Source organism: Microcebus murinus, chromosome 6 (genome assembly GCF_040939455.1).
Source record: "Microcebus murinus isolate Inina chromosome 6, M.murinus_Inina_mat1.0, whole genome shotgun sequence".
In the NCBI taxonomy this organism is placed as follows: Eukaryota; Metazoa; Chordata; class Mammalia; order Primates; family Cheirogaleidae; genus Microcebus; species Microcebus murinus.
Genome location: NC_134109.1, coordinates 88,655,336 through 88,680,186, shown reverse-complemented (window position 1 = coordinate 88,680,186; position 24,851 = coordinate 88,655,336). Strand labels below are relative to the sequence as shown.

The window sequence follows — 24,851 nt, the reverse complement described above, 5'->3', positions numbered from 1 at the left end:
TGTTAACCCAAAATATGGCACCCTGGCATTGGAGGAAACAACAGTAGTGGGAAGGACTCGCTGACCTTCCCCCACCTTCTCCTGTGAACCAGGCCATAAAAGAATGATCTGATCTCCTTCTAAAAGTAGGTCCAAGAGCCTGATTCCAGAGGTGTCCTCCCCATACCCAGAGGAAAGGAATGTCACACAGAGACACAGAGAAGCATCTGAACGAGCAGGCCTTGCTAAATCCCCCCCCCCCAGTTTATTACCAGTAGAGTAGACCATGCTCTTTTGTCCTCCGATCACACTTCTGCATGACTGTCCATAAAAATACGATTTCCCTGTTTCTTTGGGTCTTCATTTCTGGAGGCTCCAGTGTCATGCAAAACTTGCAGCAAATACATTTGTATGCTTCTCTCTCCATAATCTGTCTTTTGTTATAAGGGGTCTCAGCCATGAACATAATAACTATGGGAGAGGAAAAAATAATTTCTTCTCTCCCCCTGGGAAAAGACCCCACATTTCTTTTTTTTTTTTCTTTTTTTTTTACTGACCCCTGAACTGGAAGACCCCACATTTCTTAAACTCCTTCTATATGTCCAGCACCACGCTAGGTACTGCGATTACAAAGATAGATTAGACTAGATTGCTAGATTGGATTAGATCTCATTTAATCTTCAGAACTACCTGATGAAGAAGGTGGTGTCTGTCTTATAGATGAGGAGAGGGAGACTCAGGGAGTTTGGGTCACAGAACTAGTAAGTAATAGACCCATCTGAATGGAAGGGCTGCTTCTCTAAACGTTAGGAACGAAAGGAGGGAACTAAATTCACTATAGACACCTTTCTGTTTTTCCCTTCATATTAGAAGGAGAAGGCTGGCTAGGGGCTAACAGGGAAGGATGGTGTGGAGAGAGAGGAATACTTTCCTTTGATTGACCTGGGAACCGTCAGAAGATACTTAAACATTTGAAGTTCCTTGTGCAGAGAAATAAGTAGCCCAGGAAGATCTTAAAGCCATGTAGCCTGAAGGCGAAGAACAAAACATCCAGGAATAGCTTTGCCTTCCAGAGGCGAAGCAGGAATTTTATAATAGAGCAACATACTGGCAAATTGATTTCTTTAAAAGTTGCTGTCAAATATGATCTTTAAGTATAGGGATTATTTAATATATTTTAAATGTCTTAAGAAAGGAGAATTTTTATAAATAAGGGCTGGAGACGTCATGACTGGAAGCAGATCTCAAGCAGGTCGAGTGTTTGAGGCCCCCAGCCCAGGCCCTGCACGTTCAATACATGGGTAGAGACGATGATAACCTTCTTAAAGGGGTTATCCTTAGCCCCTGCAGTGGGGCTAAGGAATCTGAAATTCCCAGCCAGTGACACAACCGTGAGCAAGAGGAGAAGAAGCTGCTTCCAAATATCTGTTAGTTTTTTGTTGTTTTTTTAAAAATAAATCAAAGGACTGGAAGGGACTTCAGGGTAAGTAGTGCCCAGCCCTCTGGACAGGGAGAACTGGAGCTCGGAGAGCCTCCGGCTGCCAAAGTCAGGGAGTGGGAGGCCACTAGGACCACAGGAAGGTTTGCACCTACCAGCATCAGCCACTGTGCTAGACCTTGTAGGGGAGGCACTTCTGCCCTCTGGGAGCTTGTCAAGCCAGTAGGAGGCCAGCCACACACAGGAAAGGTAACTAAGAGGAAGAGATGTACTGTGACAGCCACAGAGCAAGATGGCAAGGAGTGCTCTGGGAATGCAGAGGCACGAGACACCCTCAGGGCCCAGGGCTTCCAGGGAAGGGAGTTTGCAAGAAGGGAGACTTATAAACCAGATTCCAAAGCAGGGCGAGGGGAGCAAAGGCACAGAGTGAGCACATGGCATGGGGGAAGGACAGTTCCTACAGGGGCTGCCAAGAGCCACACCAGGGATGGAATAGGGGGCTCGAATGACAAGATTAAAGAGTTTGCAAGTTATCTCATAGGCAGTCGGGAGCTATGGAACGATTAGGAATAACATAACCGTTATAAACTCCAGATCCATGTGTCCAGTCTCTATATGGAATGACAATAAAAAGGGACAGTCCAAACAGTCAAAATCAACCCCTTTCCCAAAAAAAGAAAAAAAAAATTCCAGTCTTTTACTTCCATCTCTCTAATTCATAACTCCCAGCAATCCTCTTGAATGAATCCCTTTGTTGTCCACTCTCTTCCTTCAAACACTCACACAACTCCCTAAGCTCTTATTTGTTATATGCCTAATCGCTTCTCTCACTTCTCTCTTTTCCTCCTCTCTCCCTGCACTTTATTGTAAAACGCAGCTTCAATTTTCTGGCTAAGTTGTTGCCCTCCCACTCCAACTTCTCTGTTCCAATCTTTCCTGGAAAGAAAGGTCCTGGAACCCTTCAGACAAATAAATCATGGGGAGGGGAGGGGAGGGGACGGGACAGGACAGGGACAACTCGCATGGGGAGCAAACGTTGAGGTGTGAAGATGACACTCTCCTCATCGAAAGGAGAGAAGGGAATCTTCAAGTCTAAGTCCATGTTACCCCATCACTGCAAAACAGATTTATGAGGGGAAAGTGGGGTTTTAGGAAAATGTCTACAATTATTGATCTGACCCAGAGCTGTTGAGTATTCTCAAAGATCCTGACAGTCATGGTCCACACAGAGAGAACCCTACATGCATACACACAAAGTCAAGGTCAGGTGGACGGGACGTGACACAGCGCTTTGACGTTTAGGAGCCAGTGGATGGATGGATGAGTTCCATGAGAGGAGGGCAAGCGTGGGCGGCATGGTGAGCTGATAGACGTGTCATCGGGGCTGGCACGAAAGATGGTGAGTGATCCGCAACACTGACAAAGAAAGCTACATTTTCGTGATTTCCTTCAGGGTTAATGAGTCATGAGTCAACCATTTCTAAGTCAACAGTTTCCAAACACTTCAAGCTGCAAGTCTAGGTCTCCTGAAAGAAATAAAAATGAAAGAGTTTACATTTGTATTTTCATCAATTTTTTTTATTTTAGACATAATTTCAGACTCACAGAAAAGTTGCAAGAATAGCTAGTTATTTTGTAGAATGTTCCAAATTCGGGTCTGTGTGATGTTTTGTCACCACGCAATCCAGACTATGCCCTTTTGGCAGGAAGGCCGCATTGTGATGCCGTTGAGTTCTCATTGTCTCATACCAGGAGGAAAATAGATGGAGTGTTTGTTCTGAGGATGATTTTGCAGAAATTATGCTTAGATATAAAAATGTGAAGCAACAGCTCCTAAAGGAACCATAGTAGGAATAACTGAACAATGGTGTTGTTTTCCAAAATGACTGCAGAGCCTGGGACTATTCGTTTTTGTTTTTTGTTTGTTTGGGTTTTTTTTTTTCCAGTCTTCAGAATATTTCTGTGTGTCTAGTCCTGAGTGCATGTAGCCCCCATTAGCTTTTAAAACTTTAAGGCTGGGTGTGTTGGCTCACACCTGTAATCCCAGTATTTTGGGGGGCCAAGGCAGGAGGATTGCTTGCGGCCAGGAGTTCAAGACCAGCCTGGGCAAAATAGGGAGATCCTATCTCTAAAAAAACATTTTTTTAAACAATTTAGTCGGGTGGGGTAGTATGCACCTGTAGTCCTAGCTACTTGGGAGGCAAAAAAAGGAGGATTGCCTGAGCCCTGGAATTTGAGGTTACAACAATCTATGATCATGCCACTATACTCCAGCAAAAACTTTAAAAATCATGAATAATAAGGACAGATGATATCAACCATGTTTCCCCGAAAATAAGACAGGGTCTTATATTTATTTTTCCTAAAGAAGACACCCTAGGGCTTATTTTCAGGGGATGTGTTATTTTCCCCTGAAAGCCTCAGCTTGCAGCACGCACAGGATGGCCGGGACCTGACAGTGGGAGCCGACCTTGTTGGTGGGGCTGCCCGTACCTTTCTGGTCACCTCTGGGATAGTAGCTGTCATGATGGGGCAGATGAGAAGGGCTGCTCATTTTCTTTACCACTCAGCAACGAAATGCATGGGTTGTGCAGATACCCTGCGTAGCCATGCCCATCACTAGGTCTTATTTTTAGGGTAGGGCTCATATTTTGCAAATGTTTAGAAATCCTGCTAGGGCTTATTTTATGGGTAGGTCTTATTTTCAGGGAAACACGGTAATCATAGGAACAGACATGAAAAGATGTGCAGAAGCAGGTTTAAAAAGCAGGGTGCAAAGCAGTAGGCATAATCGCATTTCTGTAACAAAACCACAAGAGAGAAATAGAGATAGAGAGATAAAAGGAGATAGAGAAATCTGGAAAAATACATACTTAACAGGGTTTATTTCTGGGATGTGGGATTACTGTCAAATGTCACTGTCATTAGTCTATATTTCTAATTAGAATTTTTGTGAGTATTATTACTCACGGTCAACACAAGCAATAAAGACACTTTCATTTTGAAAAAAGAAATCTGCCTGGAAAATGAGTCTTGGCAGCTGGGGGGTCTCCCGGGAAGCACTTCCTCTCACACACCCCTCCTTCTCCTGTCTCCTGGCGGAGGAGGACTGTAACCCAGCCGTGGGGACTACTTGCTCAAGACTTCTTGGGCACGGTTCCCCGGGCCATGGTCACACATGTTCAGTTCAGAATAAACCTTTTCAAATTATTGTACAGAGTTTGGGTTTTTTTCCCGTGAACATCTCCATCGCCTCGCTAAGCCTTAGGGGCGGCTTCCACTCCCCACCCTCTGACACTGTGCTCCTAAATCCAGGTCAAACCCAATAGTGGCTTTTCCTTTTCGTTTCCTAGAAGCCTCCTCTGTAGGAGCCGACACCTTGAATGGCCTTCTCCAAACCCTCCCAGACGGGTTGTTCTCCCAGACCTCGCCCTGGACCTTCCGCTCTTGTCTTCTACACCCTTTCCTGGATGAGCTCACATACATCGGAGGCTCGTCAGCTTCCCTCCAAGCCTCCACGTTTCCACTCTCAGCTTTTAGCACCTGGTCTTTTCTGTCATCTGAGATAGACAACGCTGCACCAGCATTTCTTTCTTTTCTCTTTTTTTGCCCCTCCCCAACCCTTTTTTCATAGAGACAGGGTCTTGCCCTGTCACCCAGGCTGGAGTGCAGTGGTGCAATCATAGCTCACTGCAGCCTTGAACTCCTGGGCTCAAGTGATCCTCTTGAAAGTAGCTGTGACTATAATAGATTTGTGCCACCACACCTGGCTAATTTTTAGTTTTGTTTTTTGTAGAGACAGTGTTTCCCAGGCTGGACTCCAATTCCTGGCCTCAAGCGATCCTCCCACCTCAGTGGGATTACAGGCATGAGCCACTGTGCTCAGCCAACACTGGCATTTCCATTTCTTCAGCCACTTAACTGCTAAGTCCAAGTGATTCTACCACTGAATCTTTTTTGTTGTTGTTGTTCAGCTTTATGAAGGTATAACCGACAAATAAAAATTGTATGTATTTACAGCCCAGTCCCTCCTCCACCCCACGGCCACTGCCCCAGTTCAGGCCATCACTTGCTAGGATTGGGACAGAAGGCTCCTCCTGGATCCAATCACTTGCCTTTGTGAACTGTCCCTCAAGCTGTCGCTGAAACTGCCTTCTTGAAACACAGATCTAACCATATCATTCCTCTGCTCAAAACCAACACTCAGATTTGCCAAAGGGTGCTCGTGCTGAGGGACGTTACTAGCTGATAGGGCAACATTTTTCCAAAGCAAGTGAAGTCAGTGGCCATGGTAGTTTGACTTTTTCATAAACACTGGATTCAGCGAAGTCCAACATGTTTTTTTGTGTTTTTTTTTTATCGCAGAACACGTCAGAGTCCTTCATATGCTAATAAATGCTTTGAATTTCCAAGAGGTCATAAAGGTATCATTGCTCAAATTTATTTGACTTCAGATTTCTCTTAATTTTCGCAGAGCATTCACACTTTAGGAAAGACCCTGGAGCAGACAGGGCCACGAGATGGAAGGAGTTGGGGTCTCAGATCTAAGCAGTTACTGCTTAGATCTGAGCTCCCCGGGAGAGCAGCCCTACCAGAGACATCTGTGGTGGCCTATTGAGTGGGTAAGAAATAGACTTTTATTGTGGTCAATCCCTGAAACTACAGCGTTGCTTGGTATAGCAGTTAGTTTATGCTGCCCAATACAGAATGCATGCAGGTTTTTAAGTTATTTGCCAAAGAATTGGTTGTTTTTGTTGGTCTGGGAAGTTTTTGTCACAAACAGTAATAGGTCACATAAATTGCTGCCTTATGAAGGCACCGTGATAAGTCTTTGCAAAGAGTATCTCATTCAATCTTTGAGATTGCCCCATTTCAGAGATAATGACACTAAAGCTTACATAGATTGACAACTTAGAGATCAGAGGCCCAGGATTTGAATGCAGGTCATTTGACCTCTGGATCTTTGATATTAATCACACCAAGGCCCTACCTCCTAAGCCCAGGTCATGAGGTCAGAAAAGCTGGGTTTCAGGTGTAATTTGGTTAGTTACCTAGACTAACAGGACATCTACATGGTTTACTTACTTCCTCTCTTTTTATTTGGGCCAGTGGCTCTCAACCAGGGTTGGTTTTGCTCTCCCAGGGGACGTTTGGCAATAACTGGAGACATTTTTGGTTGTCACAACTGGGAAGATGCTACTGGCATCTAGATGGTAGAGAACCAAGAAGCCTCTAAAACATACCATGCCAAGGGCAGCACCCACAACAAAGAACTAACTACTCAAAAATGCCATAGTGCCAAGGTCGAGAAACTCCGACCCAGACATTTTATGTATTTTATTGACAGAGCCCAAAATGTCCAGAATAAATCCACATTCTTGCTTGGAATAAGAAGCATACTTTAAAATTCTGCTTCATGCTGCAATACCAAAAAGAGCAGGAAAAGTCATGGTCAACAAGTAGCTTCTGGTGCTCAGAGATGTTGAGACTTTTCCATTTGGGGAGGGGACCCAGCCCAGAGAAGACTGGCCATGGTTACCGAATTCGGTTTGGCAGGACCTCAGGAACAATGTATGGTGGCAGAATAGAAATTCCTCTTGAAAGAATGTCAACCCTTTTTGGTTTCCTAGTAACGTAATTTTCCTGAGATTTCTCTCATTTTGAGTTTGCAGCATCCCTACACCTATTTTAAATCTAAGCAACAAAAGAAAATTAAGAAAAAAAAATTATTTTTTTTTAAAAAAAGATGACATAATAGAATCAGAGAGTTTCTTGGGAAGACAAGGAAACCTAAAGAACATCTGGTCCACCCTCTGTCTACCCCTTCTGGTGTACAGTTCCCCTGTTTCAACACCAGATGAGTCAGGGTAGGGATGTCACCATCATAAGGACCCCGAGTCATTTCTAAAATGTTCTAACAGAAAGTTCTCTCTCCGGGGTGGGGGGAGGGGGGAAGGGCGCAGAAATCTGCTTCTCTGAACTCTGTGTTCACTGCCACTAATTCAATCTGCAGGGTGTGGCAGGGAAGGGGTGGGGAAAGGGGTACGGGAAGGACGGGGAGAGTGGGGCGTGCCTGCAGCCAAAGCTTGCTGGGCCCAGGGTGCTGTGCTTGGTGCCATGTGCACCTCATGCCCAACCCTCCCACAGTCCTCACAGCAGCCTCTGGGTGTGATCACGCACGGCCTCCCTGTCCCTGCCTGCTGTCTCTTTTCCACATGAAACATCATAAGATGTGTTTTCACATGCAGACATCCCTTTGTCGCCCTGTTCATCCATTCATGCAATTCATACCTACCGGGCACCTTCGATGTGCCAAACACTGAGGATGCGATGGTGGGCGAAATGACCTCTCAGGACAGCAGGCTGCCCCTACTGTCAGCAAGGGAAGCCCTCCATCTGGGGGCTATTATTATCATCTGCAGGAAAAAAAAACCACAAAAATTCCCACACCAGTGCCCTCCAAGCTAGCCTAGGATATGAGGGACATACCCCAGAGGAAGTGATGTCTAGCTAGCAGGTAAGCTGAGCTACAGAGGGCTTCTCCAGGTGCTGGGGGATGTGGAGTGTCACAGACAGAAGGAACAGTCAGTGCAAACACCACCGCGGGTACCAGCTGATCTGGGGGACGCAGGGACAGTGCTGGAGAGGCAGCCCAGCTGCGGTGGACTTTGCAGGTCATGCAACGGTGGATTTAGCTAAAGGGCTGCAAAGACCACTAAACCTGAGAAACAGCCTGGCTGGATTCAGCTTTCAGAAACTCATTTTGAGGGCTGTCTGGAGAAGGCACCAGAAGGAGACCATGCATGTCCTGGCCCATTTGCAGGATGGAGGATGAACACAGAACACAAAAGGACACACAGACACACACAAAGACGGTTACAAGACTGCAGTGCATAAGGCACCAGTTGTTTTATTTTTATACCCCAAAAATCAAAGTTTTATGTGCCCACCCAGGCATGGCAGCAATAGCCATAAATTCCAGAACATGTAGCCTAAGGACACAGATGTCTCCTGACTCAAGGTTTCCAGGTAGTTGCTCGAGGTGCCAGGCATGGATCACAGACCGAGATTAGCAAGGTTGGGCAAGGCCGCCACCAGGGGCATTTTTCGTTCCCAGTTTCTCTTAGGCCAATCCCCTGTGGCTGTGCCTGGCTTAGGTTGCCCCTCCCTTGAGGGGTCTTATCCGTCATTGACTAACCAGTCATCTTATGGGATTAAGCAGCAATCAAAAGAACAATGTGCTTATTATGTGGCCTTCGAGCCTCCACTTATCATGGGGCTGGGCAGCTCTTGCCTCAATGTGGAAACTCAGGTCTATTGTTATGCCTCTAGGCAGCAAACATGTTTGTCACAAGGGCCTTGTCTGGAACACATTACTTTCAAACGCTCTGGGCAGAACACATACATTACTCACTAAATTTGATTCTTAAACTAGGAAAATAGATGTCAGTCCCCTACAACATGAGTCCCACCTTTCTCCGGGGGCGCCATGGCAGTGGGGACTGAAAGAAGTAACGGTGGTGGAAGAAGGGTTGGAGGACTTTAACCATGTCCCATAATTTATATCAACACACCTCCAAAAGTCATCCCCATAAACAGAAAGTCAAATTTAAAACAGTGCATTGACTGTGGCCCTGTGGCCAGGAACTAAGCCCCGAGCCCTGCACCCCTCCCACCAGCAGCTCGTGGCCTGAGCCCCCCTATATTGAAATTTGATGTCCAGCCTGGAGAAATGGGTGAGTGGCGGGTAGACAGGACTTGGTATTTGGACATGGGGCGCAGAGAGGGAGGAGGAAGCGAGAATGAGTGTCCAGGCACGAGTAGGGGGTGGCTGATGGGGGAGTGTGCTTGTTGGGGAGGGGGCACCTCCTGGGGCCAGGCGGAGCTGGGGGCACCTGCGGGGAGTCCAGTGCAGGGAGAAGAATCTGGAGTCCCGGGAGAATCAAGGTGTGAGGAGAAGTCAGAGGACAAAGGGGTGAGCCTGATAGCAGAGTGAACTCTCCAATGACCCCCACGAAATCTTCAGGGACCTTCGGGAAACTCACAAAACACTCTCCGTGATGGATGCCCCATGGAAACCCTGAGCATGCCTGAGCTCCACCCCCTCTGGGTGGATGTGAGCCCCGGTCGGATGCAGGGGCTGCAAGTTGAGGGGACCACAAGACTGTCACACCTGGGGGCTTCATCAGGCTGTGGAAATAGGTAGGATGAGGGAAAAGGGGATGGCTAGAGAATTTCACCGAGGGTGCAAGGAGAGAGAGATCCCTAGCTCACATCTGCATCACACGCATCTGAGCCTTTGGTATGAGGGTTCATCTGCAGAAAGAGCTCCCTTGCATTACCATCATCCCCCAAAAAATGTTTGAAAACAACATTGTCTAAGCAATAAACACCTAATGGGGACTTTTTAGGCCCTGTAGCAGGCTGTGGGGAACAAACCTGGTGGCAGAGAGGGCACTTTGGCACCTTCCAAATGGCACTGCCTGCCAGCAGCTGCCTCTTCCCTCGTGCCCACAGGTGCCACTTGAAAGAATGATGTCCCTGCAGTGTCCGGTGGCTCACACCTCTGGGGACAGCTGGACCTTCTCCTGGCTCTTCAGGAGCCTCAGCAGCTGTTCCCGAGGAAGTGGGGAGACCCAAATGAGACAGCAACAGGAAACAAGTTATACTTTCCGAGATGAGGGGAGATGTGCACTGTCGATGCCCCTGGAAATAGGGCTTGGCCTCCCCTGTGAGTTCTACATCTGGAGACTGAACAAAAGCTCACCTAAGCAATTGCACAAATGCTTCTTCCTACTCGACTGCCAATCGCTTGAAAAACTATGTGAAGTCAGTGTGGAACATTTTCAAAACACTAGTTTCCTGACAAATGATTTTCAGTTTGAATATTATATGAAGATTTTTAAATATTATTTCCCTTTTCATTTCAGGCTCCTCTTGTTGAAATGGCATTGTCTTTATTTTTTGTTTTGTTTTTGAGCACATACATGGCTCAGCCAGAAGAGGTCTGTATTCTGCCCACCAGCAGAAGGGTTTGGGTGTTTATTTTGCATGAACCTCCCACCCCCAAATCTAGCTAATTAACTCCCTAAAATTGAAAGGGTCTCATTTCTCATTGTATCCTCAGCAGGCCCGAGACGGGGCCTCCCAGGTGATAGGTGCTCAGTGAGAACATGCAGACCCGAAGGGAACAGGGGGTGTAGGCAGTAGCGTGGCCTTTCCCTAGGAAAACAGGGTCATGGGGCAGCCACCTGAGAGGTCGCTTGGTCCCCTGTTCTGGGGCCCTCATGATGGCAGGGACCAGGCCATAACCAGCTTAATGTCCCCGGCCCTTAGTGCCCACTAGGCATTCAATGAGTGTTTGATGTAAGAGGCCTGGCATTAGGGCCAGGAAAGGAACATTTCTGCATCAGGGGAGATAGTACAAGTCTACACTTTTTTCTCTTTGGAGTCGGGGAACTCCGGGCCAGAGGAGCAGCACCGCTGTGGGTGCTGGCATAGGAGTGCTGTCACTGGTGGGGGATGGCGGGAGAGTTCCCAGGCTCTTCGTTCCTGGTGGGCGAACAACGAGGGCAGGATGCACAGATCAGCTCCTCCGTGCCTGGAGCAGAAGCACTATCCCTGCTACCATTCTCGGCTCAGAACCCCTTTCTGCGTACATCCATCCAGGCCGGGCTCTGGGGAAAGATGGTGCCACAGTTTGGATGTTTGACTCTCTAAACCTCTGCTGAAATTTGATGCCCAGTGTTGGAGGTGGGGACTCATGGGAGGTGCTTGGGTCGTGGGGAGCGGATCCCTCATGGATGGCTTGGTGCCACCCTCAGGGTAATGAACGAGTTCTCACTCCATTAGTTCCCAGGAGAGCTTCCCCGGGAGCTGACTGTTAAAAAGAGCCTGACGCCTCCCTCCCCTCGCTCTTGACTCCTCGCTCACCATGTGATCTCTGCACGTGCTGGCTCTCCTTCACCCTCTGCCGTGAGTGGAAGCAGGCGGAAGCCCTCCCCAGAAGCAGATGCCAGTGCCATGCTCCCTGTGCAGCCTGCAGAACCGCTGCATGGGGACAGAGGATAAAATAAACCACTTTTCTTCATAAATTCTTGAGGTATTCCTTTATAGCAGCACAAATGCACTAAGACAGACAGGTTTGAGTTTCAAGCAAAACTTCACAATGGACCAGCTGTGTGACCTTGGGCGAATGACTTACCTGTTCTGGGCTTCCATTTCCTCATCTGTAAAATGGGGATAAAATTTAGTAGTACCTGTCTCACTGGGAAGATTAAATGAAATCTCGACACACGTAAAGCACAGCATCTGACATACCAAGCACTCAGTGAATTGCCCTAGGGTGGGAGAGGCTTGCCCAAGCCGGGCCCTGGCCACAATTGCCAGGTGCAAGGTGTTTGCCCAGGTGACTCCTTCCCTGCAAACAAGCCCAAGCTCAAGAATGGGGTGGGAGGATGGCTAGGGGTTCAGGGAGCTCACAGAAGGTGGCACAGGGCAGGGCTGGGGCCGAGGGGAACCACCTGCAAGGTGCCTGCCCCATCTTGTGTAGTGGAGTGGGGTGGCCAACCAAAGCCCATGTGGGCATCCCAGGGATGGCCCTGGCAAGTAGCCTGTAGCAGGGATGGTACTTGCTGATGCAACGGGGTGAGACGGGGTTACAGCCCCGGGGGAACTGACAGGCAGTTTCCAGGGCTTCATCCAGGCAACTGGAGCTCCAGCGTGAGTGCTCATATCACCCACCAGGACTTACTCCAAGATCCCAGGCACTAGGACAGGAATCAGGAGCAATGGCTCCTGCTCACCCCATGCCTCCATCCAGCCACCAGTCTTCCTGCCTTTCCTCGACACACCAAGCAGACTCCAGGCTCAGATCCTCTGTCCCCAGTCAGCTCACTCACTGGCTCACTCTCTGCTCACAGCTCTCTCTGCCCAGTTGTCCCCTATCCTAGAGGATATCCCTGTCTTCCATATAGAATATCACACATCTTTGCCCCATCCCTAGCACTCTCCAGCCCCCCTCATTTTCTTTACAATAATTACCATGTGACCCAGGTACATTGTTGGTGAATTTGTTACTCTCCACCTCCCGCGCTATAATGTATGTTCCGTGAAGGCAGGGACTTTGTCCATTCCTGCATTTCCAGAGTCTAGCCAAATGCCTGGCACCTGAACACATATCTGCTCAACAAGTATCTGATGAAGTAAAGAATTAATGAATGGGAGAGCAAACTATCAAACCCCATCTGCTGGTATGGGAAGGACACTAACATTCTGAATTGGTTCCAGAATTGGCCAGGACTGAACCAGAACCTCAATGAAGGTCACGGAGATTAGTTGCCAGCATGTTGGGAATTGGGGAGCAGAGGGTTGCATTTGGAGAAGGCAGGAGCTCACCTTGGGGCTCCCATATACCTGCTCAAGTATCTATCCAGGAATACTTTCATTAGGGGACTCAGGTACACTGAAAAATTCCTTTTGATTCGGTGGTGTGAACTGCTGATGGTCTAACTCAGGCACTGTGGCAGGTAGGGGAGAAGGTGTCAGGCTGTTTGGCTCACCCAAATCATATCCCCTGAGTCACTTCACACCTACTTATAAGGCTAACTCCACTAGTTAGATCATTTACACAGACGAGCCATTAGAGAAATTTGAGAATTCAAGACATAGTTTCAGCAGAATTGCACACAGACAGACGGCAGCTTGTGGTTAGGTCTTGGGTGGAGTTCTTGCCCGCAGGTCTGGGTTTCTCCTCTTTGGTGCTTAAAATCACTGCCTCGCCAAGGAGGCAGCAATCAGGGTATCATTACAGTGAATGATTTGTGACACAAAATGCAAGAATGCCCAAGCCCCAGCCAGAGGCCCATGGCCACGAGGCCTACCTGATTTATTTGCTCGTGAGTGAATCCATTGAGAGGAATCATTTGGGTCCCAAGAACACATTTCTCGAGTTCTCGTCTGCATGTGGAGAGAAAAGGCACCCCTCTCTATGTGGCAGTGCCTGGAACAAGCAGCTCTCGACTGGCAAGCGACAGAAGCCTCACCCACAGCCAGGGCTGACATCCGAGAGCTTGGCCAGAGCGCCTCCTTGAAGCAGTGATATTTTCCAGAGGAGGGTGGGGCACCGTGGTGATAATATGGAAGAGGAAAAAGAAAACGGAATAACCCGTTCTGACGGTGTGAGCTCAGATAGCAGCGGCTGTGTAAGCGGCTGCCCCTTGCAGGAGTGTCATTCTTCTCTCTCCTGTGGCTCCACCTTCTCTGCCTGCAGCACCCCAGCGCACTGAATCTCCCTGGGCATGACCAGTTACAACAAAACCCATCCCAAAAGGATCACATGTGCATGGCGTTCCCATGATCAGGATTTGATCTGTGCTTTTGCTAAATAAGATAACCCATGGAGTTGTTTCATCAAGATTAAGTCAGATTAAAGGAAATTGTGCACATGAAGGACCTAGAAAATCTAGGCCTGGGAGATAGTCTGTGCTCAATAAATATCATTTTTCCTAAGTACCTCATTGTTTTTCTTACCAATGATATTATATTACCTTGTAATGAATATTATTTTTTGCAACATGTGGTTTAGACTGTCGCTTTTAGCTTCTTGCATTTTTGTTTTAGAGAATATAAAGTATGCTTGCTTTTCAGTTATAATAGTTACATGTTGGAACTGGCTCAGTCTGGTAATACTCTCAAACATTAGAGTGGGCTGGGCACAGTGGCTCATGCCTGTAATCCCAGCACTTTGGGAGGCTGAGGCAGGAGGATTGCTTGAGGCTAGGAGTTGGAGACCAGCCTGGGCAATAATAGCGAGACCCCATCTCTACAAAAACAATTTTTTTAATTTAAAAAAATTAAAGTGATTTGAGGGACACTCATTCCCCCTACTATTTCATTTATACCCCACTTTGTTCCAAAAGTATTTTGAGGGGCCTTACAAAAATAAATATAGCAGGATACAAAGAGATAAGATTAATTATTACAAGTTGGTCACAGAGTTGGTCCCAAGCATCCTAGAAACCAAATCAAAGAGTGAAAGCCGAGCAATGATAAAATTCACAGCATTTGCAAGGTAGCAGTGGCCTCAAAGAAACACAATTGTTCCTATACTAAGGTCTAAGAGAACTCTATCCTCTCCTCAACGGTATTTCTACAGAATAGCTGCCTCTGGTCCTGCCTGTTGGTACAAACCAGGGCAGACAGGTGAAAGCCTCAAAGAGAAAAATCCAAGCAAGGTAGATTTCTGCTGGTCTAGTTCAATCCAGGAATAGGATCTTACTTGCAGGCGGAATCAATGAAATGTACATTTGTTTCAGCTACTACAGATGCGTAACAAATTACTCCAAAAACCAGTAGCTTACCTTTTTGTTTCGCTTACAATTGTGTGCAAGAGGAATTTGGACAGGGCACAACAGGGATAGCATATCTGCTCCATGGTGCTTGTTTGGGGTTCACTAGGCGCTGTGTGAAAGCTGGAATCTGGAAGCATCTTCACTTGCGTGGCTGGTGGCTGATGCTGGGACAGAAGCATTCACACATGGCCTCTCCCTGTGGCCAGGGCGGCCTCACCGCATGGAGGCTGGGGGTGGTCAGAACTCCTACCTGGCATCTCAGGGCTCCAAAGGTGAGCGTCCCAGAGAGCCAAGCAGAAGCTGTATAGTCTTTTCTGGCCTAGCCCCAGAAGTCATGCAAAGTCCCTTTCGCTGCATTTGGCTGCTTACAAAGCAAGTCACAAACCCACCCAGATTCAAGGAGAGAGGACATAGACCCCACTCTAATGCATGGGGCATGTCAAGGTCACATTGCAGAAGAGCACGTGGATGGGACATATTGTTGCTGGCATCTTCAGAAAATACAATCTGCTACAACCTCCCTTATGCAGTCACCAGTAAACACTATAGCGTGCGACCAAGCTTTTGGTAAGAATGGAGCAGACTTAAGGGCCTTGAAGGGTGTCTTTTTGGAGCCAACCACTAGGTGAAGAGGTCTTGGCTTGGCCTAAATAGCTATACAGGAGATTTAAAAGTCACAGTGACCATAAACTAAATGGATCAAGAAGATCTGGGTCCTCCTGCGTTTCAGTCTGCTTAGGCCGTCGTCACAACATACCATGGACTAAGAGGCTGAAACAACAGAAATTTTTTTCTCGCCATTCTGGATCCTGCAAGTCCAAGATCAGGGTGCCAGTATGGTCGGTTTCTGGTGAGGGCTCTCCCCTTGGGTAGCAGATGGGCACCTTCTGGCTGTGTACTCACCAGACTTCCTTGTGGGAGGAGAGAGTGGAGGAGGTGGGGGGCAGCAGCAGAGAGAGAGAGAGCGGGGAAAAATGGGAGACAGCGCCCTCTTGTGCCTCTTCTTATAAGGGCACATCCACCCCATCATAAGGGTCCCACCCTCAGGACCTCATCCAACCCTAATTACCTCCCAAAGGCCCCATCTCCAAATATCATCACACAGGGGTGAAGGCTTTACATATGAATTTGGAAGGGACACAAGCATTCAGCCATAAGACCGTGGTTACAGACATGCCAGCATTCTGTGGAAAACGGTGTCAATCCCTGAATATTCCCAAATATCTAGAGTCTTTAATCAAGTAGACAATTCACCCACATATGTGAATTTTTCACTTTCTTTTCAACTTAGTCTTATAGCTAAAATTCCAGCCAGAGACTATGACATGGATATAAATAGGCCCGGAGCATCATTATATATAATTTGGAAAGGGTTTCACTGGCACACATCTGTAGGCAGTTCAGGAACACTTTCAAGCTGTGTTTACATGATATCAAACATCTGGATGAAAACTGGGGGGAAAAAAAATAATCAATTTGGACTGGAAACAAAACAGAAGTACCAATCTCAGCGCACTGGCCCCCGGAATACTGAATGCAGAGCTGAACCCCACAGCCCGGGAATGAGACAATGGGGTGCAAGAAGGACGATTAAAATGGCCAAGGGGGAAAGGGGGCTTCCGTGGGAAGGCAGGCTTGTAAAAAAGAACGGCATTATGCAAACAGGGCATGGGGAGGGATGAAATCAAAGTCTGGAGAACATGAAGTCTGCATCTTAAAGAACAAAACTGCTGGAGCTTTGAAGCTTGAAGGCAGTGATTCCAGGTCAGCTGAAAATCCAATAAATCCCGGCTATCGGCGAAAGGGGCATTCAGGAAGCTCAAGCTTCTAGAGAGCCACTGAATTGTTGTTCCTTTAAGCATCACAACTTGTTTTCACTTTTTCAGGCAGAACCCTTTTTCTAAAACGTGGTACTTGTTCCCTGGGCCCCTTAAAGAGAATACATCCATCCAAATCACTGCTCCAGCCCTCCGTGTGGACAGAAACTATGTCACATGCCTGACGGTGTCCCAGTGGTCCCTGTTAAAGGGCTCCATGGCACCAAAATCCTTTAGTTCTTGTCTCTGTTTTTCTGAGTTCTGCCGTTTTCTCGTCCCAGCATTCCTCAGCTTCTCATTCTCGAGGTGCGTCCTAGGACAGGGGCGCTCAGAAGCAGACCCCGAGATTAGGCTTTGAGGCCAAGGTGTGTGTTTGGGGGTGATCCCGGGGATGCCCCAGTCGGGGCTGGGACGGAAACAGGACAGGAAGGCAGTGAACGCAGGTGCATGGCTGAGCGGTCACTTACCCTCGTGGGCAGCTGGGGCGCAGTGCTGCTGAGACCTCTGTACGACTGTGCAGAGCTGTCCCACGCCAGGGACAGGGACCCAGATTTTATTCTCGAAATCTATCCATCATTCCTTGAGGGCTGCTCCCCTGAGCTCCCTGGCACTTCCGAAAGCCTGTGGGTGTGTCCAGCAGGGAGCCCTCAGGGCTACGGAAGGTAACAGGAGACACGGGCATGGACAGACGCTCCAGTGTCACCTGCAGTGGCTGCTCCACTGCGCCCCGCTGTTCCCACCCCAGATAGAATTTGGGGGTAAAGAAAAGAAAACTAGACTATGAGTGAGAGCCTAAAGGACTCTCCTTTGAGTAAAAGGTATCTTTTTTTTTTTTTTTTTTTTTTTTTTTTTTTTTTTTTAGCTCAGGAGCCTTTACTTTCTGATTGTTCCCTGGTTCTTGGTTATATTCTTAGAAGGTGCTGTACGGCAACTAGTAGTTAATAAAAAATTGGGGGATCACTCAAAAAATCCAATCAAATTAATTTTCGAAGCAAAGGAAGAGTCCACTAAAGGGCAGGTTGTGGTAGGTAAACTCTCTGGACATAGAAACTGACTTATTGCTGTTCCCTGAAGTAACGGGAAGTGGCCAGACCTCAGAAAGAGTCAGCGGGCAGGTTGGGGACTATTGGCCCAAGAGAGACACCTGAGTGCAAATGGAGAAACTGAGGCAACCTCCCCCCCCCCCAAGCACACTGACTTACACTCTGTGGGGTAGAGCTGAAGGGAAAACTGAGGCCTGGTGGATATAAGGGGCACGAGGAATGTTAGGTTACAAAAAAGAGTCGTGCCCTCCCTCATCTTCTAGGGAAAAAGGGACAGGGTCAGGACTGGCTCAGGAACTAGCAGGGAAGGGGGCGCAGGAAGGCATGTTCATGGCATGCAAGACGGGAAGCCAAGAGTGCTCAGAACTGGCATGTGAAAAGGGCAGGCACAGGCAGCCCCTGACCTGTTTAGGCCCCGTATCAAGTTCACAAACAGCCAGAGCAAAAATCCAGGTGTCTTCACTCCAACACAGCAGGAATTACTCAACGCTGAGTTGTCCAGCGGCAAGGCTAAGAAGAGGACACGGGCTCCAGGAACACAAGGGCAGGCTAGCCAGAAGGTCCCATGAGGATAACTCTGGGGAGAAGCCTGAGGCCAAGCCAGAGAGCCAAACCCTGTAGCCGTCACAGCAGCGCATGCTGGCTGCAGGGAGGAGAGAGGCCTGAGGCCGGGAGGACGAAGAGCCCGGAGTGCACACACCGGGGATGGGGTGCAGCAGGCTGGGAGCCAGAGAAATGAAACGGGGGCAGAGGGTGGGAAACAGAGATAGACTGAAATGGAGTGCATGTGGGACAGGGCTGGCCTATGACAAACCCATCACGGCTTGGACCCTGCTGAGTCCTCTGTTTTGATGTATCTTCAGGGCTGTCCTGTGGGTGGGAGGGGAGCAGAGCAGGACAGTAAGGAGGCCAGCTCTCTGACAAAGAGTAAGAAGGCTGGTTGAGAAAGCCCGAGCCCTGACTCGGGTGTAGCTGGATTTGGGCAAGGCTGGAACAGGGAGACCAGCCAAGAGCGTGCTGTTGCAGCAATCGTGACGCGGGCAGAGAGCTGGGAGGAGGGAGACCTCGGAAATGGAAGGGAAAGGGTAAAATCAAAAGACTTGTGGCAAAAAATGGCATTAGAAGTTGATAGGGCTTTGGATGCCAACATGGAAGTAAGACAGAAATAAGGAGACTAACTTGAAGCCTATGAGCCTAGGGAACTGGGAGGCTGCTGGCGCCTTGGATGCAAAGGAGATGTAATTGTTGGAAAGCTATGGTTGTTTGGATGGAGCTGAGAGTCCTTGCGCCGACCCCACCCTCCACTCTATACTAGGAGAGGAGAGCACAACGACAGGATCGCAATTCCTGGTTTCTGAGGCTGACTCTTTTCTGCCAGTAACTCCCCATTCCTGTTAACTCTTGCAGCAGTCTCGCCTATACCGAGGGAGAGGGCAGGTGTCCTGTGCTCTTGTTTTCTGGGACAGAACCCCAGTATTTGATCCTTGGACCTACCGATTTCATCAAGAGATATTAAAGTAAGAGTTACAGGAGAGTGGAGGATGAACCAAGTCCCCGAGTTCTCGACAATCACGTGACCGGGACAGAATCCGCATGGGAGAAAAGTAACACAGAATTTGCAAGGATAGAAAAATCACAATCCATACAATGCGGAAGTCTAAGACTAAAAAAAGAAAAAAACAGTAAAAAGAAATTAAAGTTAAGATTAATTAAATTAAAAAAAAAAAAAGAAAAGAAAACCACAATCCAACCTGGCGCAGTGGCTCATGCCTATAATCCTAGCACTCATGGAGGCTGAGGTGGGAGGATCGCTCAAGGTCAGGAGTTCGAGGCCAGCCTGAGCAAGAGCGAGACCCCATCTCTACAAAAAATAGAAAAATTAGCCGGGCGTTGTGGCGCATGCCTGTAGTCCCAGCTACTCAGTGGGCTGAGGCAGGAGGATCGGTTGAGCCCAGGAGTTTGAGGTTGCTGTGAGCTAGGCTGATGCCACGGCACTCTAGCCCGGGCAACAGAGTGAGACTCTGTCTCAAAAAAAAAAAAAAAAAAATAGAAGATCATAATTAAGCCAACTGGAAACATGGTGTCAACGTGTCTGTTTTGGGGGAGGACCAATTCACTTGAACAAGGTCACTGTGACTCAAATATTATGCTGCAATGATGTTATCCTGAAAGAGCTTCAATAAATCTAACCACCCATAAATGTCTAGATAATACAAATTTGGCAAGATCTCAAAACCAGCTAAGATTGAAACTGACAGCCAAAGGAGAAAGTTGTTGAAACACTGGAAGCTCCCCTGGGATGATATGTGTTAATGGTCTGAACTAAAATAAATTTGCTATCCTTGGCCATGGGAGGAATTCCCATCTCTGCATTAGCGTTTGAGGTGTTAAGATGCTCACAACCACAGTCCAGAGGCCAGGGAAGTAACTGAGTCAGGCCCAGGCAACAGCTGCTAAGGAAGGGCATCAAGTGCCTTTCTCCAGAGAATGATCAAAGGTTTATGGCAACCAGGGATCAGATCCAGTGATTGGAAGATTCCTCCCTCAGAAGTACTGAAGGTTTCAACCAGGCAGATTGGCTTTGAACACAGAAGGGAGGGATCACTTTAAGGACAAGGCCAAGGGAAGACTTGGTAGGAAATAAAAATGTTTGGCTAGAGAGAAAAGAGAAATGAAAAGTTTGAGAACCCAGAAAAGAATAAAAGGGGAGGGGAGGGAAGGGAAGGAGGACACAGGGAAGGAATCATTGAGGAGATGAAGAAATTGAAAAAGGCTTTGGTCAAGTCCAGCTTTTGCTAATTCCATTTCAGGTGGAGATGGGCTACTAGAACACTGGTAGGCAGGAGGCGAACAAAAGAGAAAGATCAGTACTGGGGAGAGATTTGGAACATGTTGAAAACTGGACATAGTCAAGGAGAATAGAAGGGCCACAGAGATCAAGGTAATATGATGGGATATCCTAAAGTAGGGTCAGAGACCTGGGTTCATGTCCCAGTTCTGCCTCTAACTTTGGCCAAGCCACTGCATCTTTCTAGATTGGTTTCTTCATGTCTAAAGTGACGGGGTTAGATCAAGTGACCTTGAACATTCCTCCGCTCTTCTGCAGCCCTCAATTCAACACAGGCGTTATGAAATCAGAGACTTACATAAATGGCACCTTCCAGATTGGAACATGTATTTAGCTTTTCTAAGTAGAAAATGCTTTGAAGGGAGGAATAAAAGGTTCCACTCAACACTTGGCGAGCAATATTTGTTCTGTAAAATAATTAGCAGGCAAGCATTATTGAGCAGGGTTGTCACATAATTACAAGAGAATTAAAAGGAAAAAGCGAATTTAGGAGATTCAGTTTTCCCTCCCATAGATCAGCAGGGTGATTAACATAAACCATGGGAGGACGGCTAATAAAGATTCATGCAGGAGGAGAGAGCCAACACCGAACAGAAAGAGTGCTGGTCTAGAGGTCGGGAGCCCTGAGTTCCAGTCCCAGCTCTGCCACTTCCAGGACACGGGCATGTCATTTCCTTTCTGTGTCTCAGCTTCCAGAGGAAGGCTAAAGATCGTGGACTCCAGCCTCATGCAATGCCCCTGCCCATGGTCATCTAGTTGTAATTATTTTACAAAAACAGTTTCTTACACCTGTGTGTTTGAACCAGTAAGGTCCAACTAGGAATGTATTTTATATATTTTCAAAGGAGGTGACATAATTAATGCAGGGAGCTGGCTACAGGGGTAGAGGAAGAGCGAAGAAGACAAACAGAGGACAGCGAGGCAACCCAGACATTAGCAACAGCAGGAAGCCACTGCCACCCTGGGCTGCAGGGACACAAGGGAGAGGTGATGGGTTTACCTCGTGGAGCTGGAACCACAGTGGATCCAGCTGGTGGCAGCAGGAGCCACAGAGGAGACACAGCCACTGTCAGCGGTGCCAAGATTGAGGGACAGAGGATTGGGGAGAACATCCTGGCTATTCCTTCCCCTGCCTGCCAATCTTCTGTAAGTGCTTCCTATTAGCTGGATCCTGCTAGAAACCAGCCGGCACAGGAGCCTGGCAAATGCAGCCTGCAGGGTTCAGCCCCTCTTCCATGCAGAGGAGGGAAAGGCCAAGGAACAGACCCAAGGATGAGCAGGCCAGGACTGACACAGATGCAAATCCCACTTTCTTACAACTTCTAACCATTAGTCCTGCATCGGCCTAGAATCTAAGTCTTTATATATTTGAGGACACACATCTGGAGTCATGCCTTGTTGTTGTTTTTTCCTTCTCCAGCTTGACATTCAAACTTCCTCATACAGAACAGTTTACAAACCTCCTCCCCTCCTCAGGGAGCTCCCTGGTATGTCTCCTTAAAAGGTGGCACCAGATGTTCGTAAGACCCCAGGCGTCCACAATACTAGCTCTGATACAGCACTATTCCTGTCCTCTTGTGGCAATTCAGCTGTTATCCCAGTGTTGACTCATGTTGATCTTCTAGACAACTAAGACCCACATATTTTCCCCATATAACTTCCAGTCTTCCTTGACTTGGCCTAGCAGGGTAATCTACATATACGATAAGCACAACCATTAAATTCTTTTTCTAAATCACTGTGTTGTTGCTGTGGTTAAAAAAAAAAAAAAAGTAGAATAGACCAGAGCCAAGGACAGAGCCCTGTGTCACTCCACTGGAGACCTCCTTCCAAGGTAACTCCGAGCCATGAACCAAAGCTCACTGGGTAGGACTGTACAGCCCGCCCCAGATCCATCGAGCAGCAAGGAAATTGTGCAAGACTTCATCAAATTCTTCACTTAAATCACAACATATGGTATCTGTGGCAGTCAGTTCCCTTCACTTTGCACCTGAAGCACAGAGGGTGCTCATCAAATGCTTGCTACATCGAAGTTGAATAAAATTAACTTGATTTATACACTTAGTGATCCTGTTTAAAGAAAGTTAATGTGGTTATTTTAGCAGGATATAACAAGGAACCCATGTTGGCTGCTGGTGCTCACCATTTTCCTCTTTAAATGCTTATAAGCCTGTTTGTTCCAGACTTTTGCTACAGAGCAATAGAAATGTCACCAATGAGTTATTTCTGGAATCCAATTTCTTCCATTTGAAAACCGGGGCAATATTGCCCCATCCAGTCTTTGAGTACCCTCCTATCTTCCTGAAATTTGTGAAGACTCTAGTTACTGCCTGAAGCCTGGTGGGTCTTGACTCTGTCTTCTCCCCAGTGGGAATAATATTAACCCTTTCCATGCCGCAGAGCTGTGTAAGGATCCAGGCAGATGGGAAGGCACTGGGCACAGCTGAAACAGTCACTTAGGGTGCCCACGTAGGAGCTGTGTGGATCCTTGTAAGAACAGCCCATATAGAGCAGCACAGTCACATCCTGCAGCCCCCAAAGTGAAAGCCACAAGCGGGACCAGACACCACATGCAGTCAGGGAGACTCCCAGTGGGGCTGAACCTGTGTGATCTTGGTGCTGCTGTTTGAAAAACTTACAAATAACCACAGGGGAAGCTGGCCAGGGCACAACAGAGGTTGGGCCCATGGAGTTTTCTTCTCTCTCCCTCTTTCTCTTCCCCCTTTCTCTTCCTCAATTTCCTCTCCCTCTGAATCAGTGCCCCAGAGTTACTATAACTGCATTAGCTACTCAGGAAGCTGTGCTGTAGGCAGCTCATGAAGCAGAAGCTAAGAACCTGGGAGAACAGCTGAATGCCCAAGTTGCCAGCCTCATACACCCTCCGCCTCCCACAAGGTGTCTGGACTTGGATGGGGCTGTGCAGAGGACGCATTGCCCATAAAGAAAGTGTGGAAGGAAACTTTCCAATCCTCTCCTAAACCTACAGGAATCCCCTCTGTGCTCAATCAATGCTTGACAAATGCAAGAATGAATTCATATAAACCACCCTCTGCCTAGCCCATGAAAATTCTTGATAGCCTTAAAGTCTCAGGATATATGCAGAAATTACTTCGTTAGCTGCAATTTTCTGTCTTGTTTCTCTCTCCCAAGGTGAACCAAGGAGGCTGCTAAAGATTCATAGACATTGGTTAAACATGTGTGCAAAGATTTAGACATGAGGATATTTACTGATCCTCTCATAGCAGAAAATTGAAAACAACCTAAATGCCCAAAAATATTGTTTAAATACAGTATGGTACATCCATCCAATAGGATACTGTGCAGCCATTAAAAATCATGTTGTTGACGGGTAGATGGAATGATGTTTACAACATATTCTTAAAAGGAAAAAGCAAGTTCCAAATGCAGAATGCTGTACACACAAAGGGAATTGTTTTCAAAAGATGTGTTAACAGTGATTGCAACCAGTAGAATTATGAATGGATTTTTTATTTTCTTATTTTTTGCTTATATGTATTTTCCAATTTTTCTATAGTGATATGCATTGCTCTTGAAATAAAAGGGGGGTAATAATAAAAGTTAATTGTACCAGCAAGAAAAAAATAGGCCTAGCACTTTGGGAGGGCAAGGTGGGAATTGCTTGAGGCCAGGAGTTCAAGACCAGCCTGAGCGACCAGGTACGGTGGCTCATGCCTGTAATCCTAGCACTCTGGGAGGCTGAGGCGGGAGGATCACTCAAGGTCAGGAGTTCGAAACCAGCCTGAGCAAGAGCAAGACAGTGTCTCTACTAAAAATAGAAAGAAATTAATTGGACAACTAAAATATATATATAGAAAAAATTAGCCGGGCATGGTGGCACATGCCTGTAGTCCCAGCTACTGGGGAGGCTGAGGCAGGAGGATCACTTAAGCCCAGGAGTTTGAGGTTGCTGTGAGCTAGGCTGATGCCACGGCACTCACTCTAGCCTGGACAACAGAGGGAGACTCTGTCTGAAAAAAAAAAAAAAAAGACCAGCCTGAGCAAAAGTGAGACCCTATCTCTACAAAAAAAGAAAAATTAGCTGGGTGTGGTGGTGTGAACCTGTAGTGCCAGCTACTTGAGAGGCTGAGGCAGGAGGATCACTTGAGCCCAGGAATTCAAGATTGCAGTGAGCTATTATGAGGCCACTGCTGCACTCTAGCCTAGGGAACAGAGCAAGACCCTGTCTCAAAAAAAAAAAAAAAAAAAAAAAAAAAAAAAAAAAGAAAGAAAGAAATAGGAAAAGTCCCCTCTTTCAAGGCTGTCTTCCAGAACCTTGTTCTGTCAGGTGGATGTACAGCCAGGTTTGGACCCTGTCGTCCAGCTTGCCCATGGAAGCCACCTTGACTCTGAGCA

General features: G+C 47.4%; 1 protein-coding gene across 1 annotated transcript in view; it reads left to right on the top strand.

Moving 5' to 3' along the window:
* Positions 1–17,033: 17,033 nt before the first annotated feature.
* The window catches only part of TNFAIP8L3 (TNF alpha induced protein 8 like 3), a 48,657-nt gene continuing 40,839 nt past the window's right edge, over positions 17,034–24,851 (top strand). The window contains exons 1-2 of the mRNA XM_076004639.1: positions 17,034–17,248; positions 21,344–21,623. Of these exons, the coding sequence (XP_075860754.1) occupies positions 17,034–17,248; positions 21,344–21,623 (495 nt within the window). The remainder of the gene's footprint in view (positions 17,249–21,343; positions 21,624–24,851) is intronic.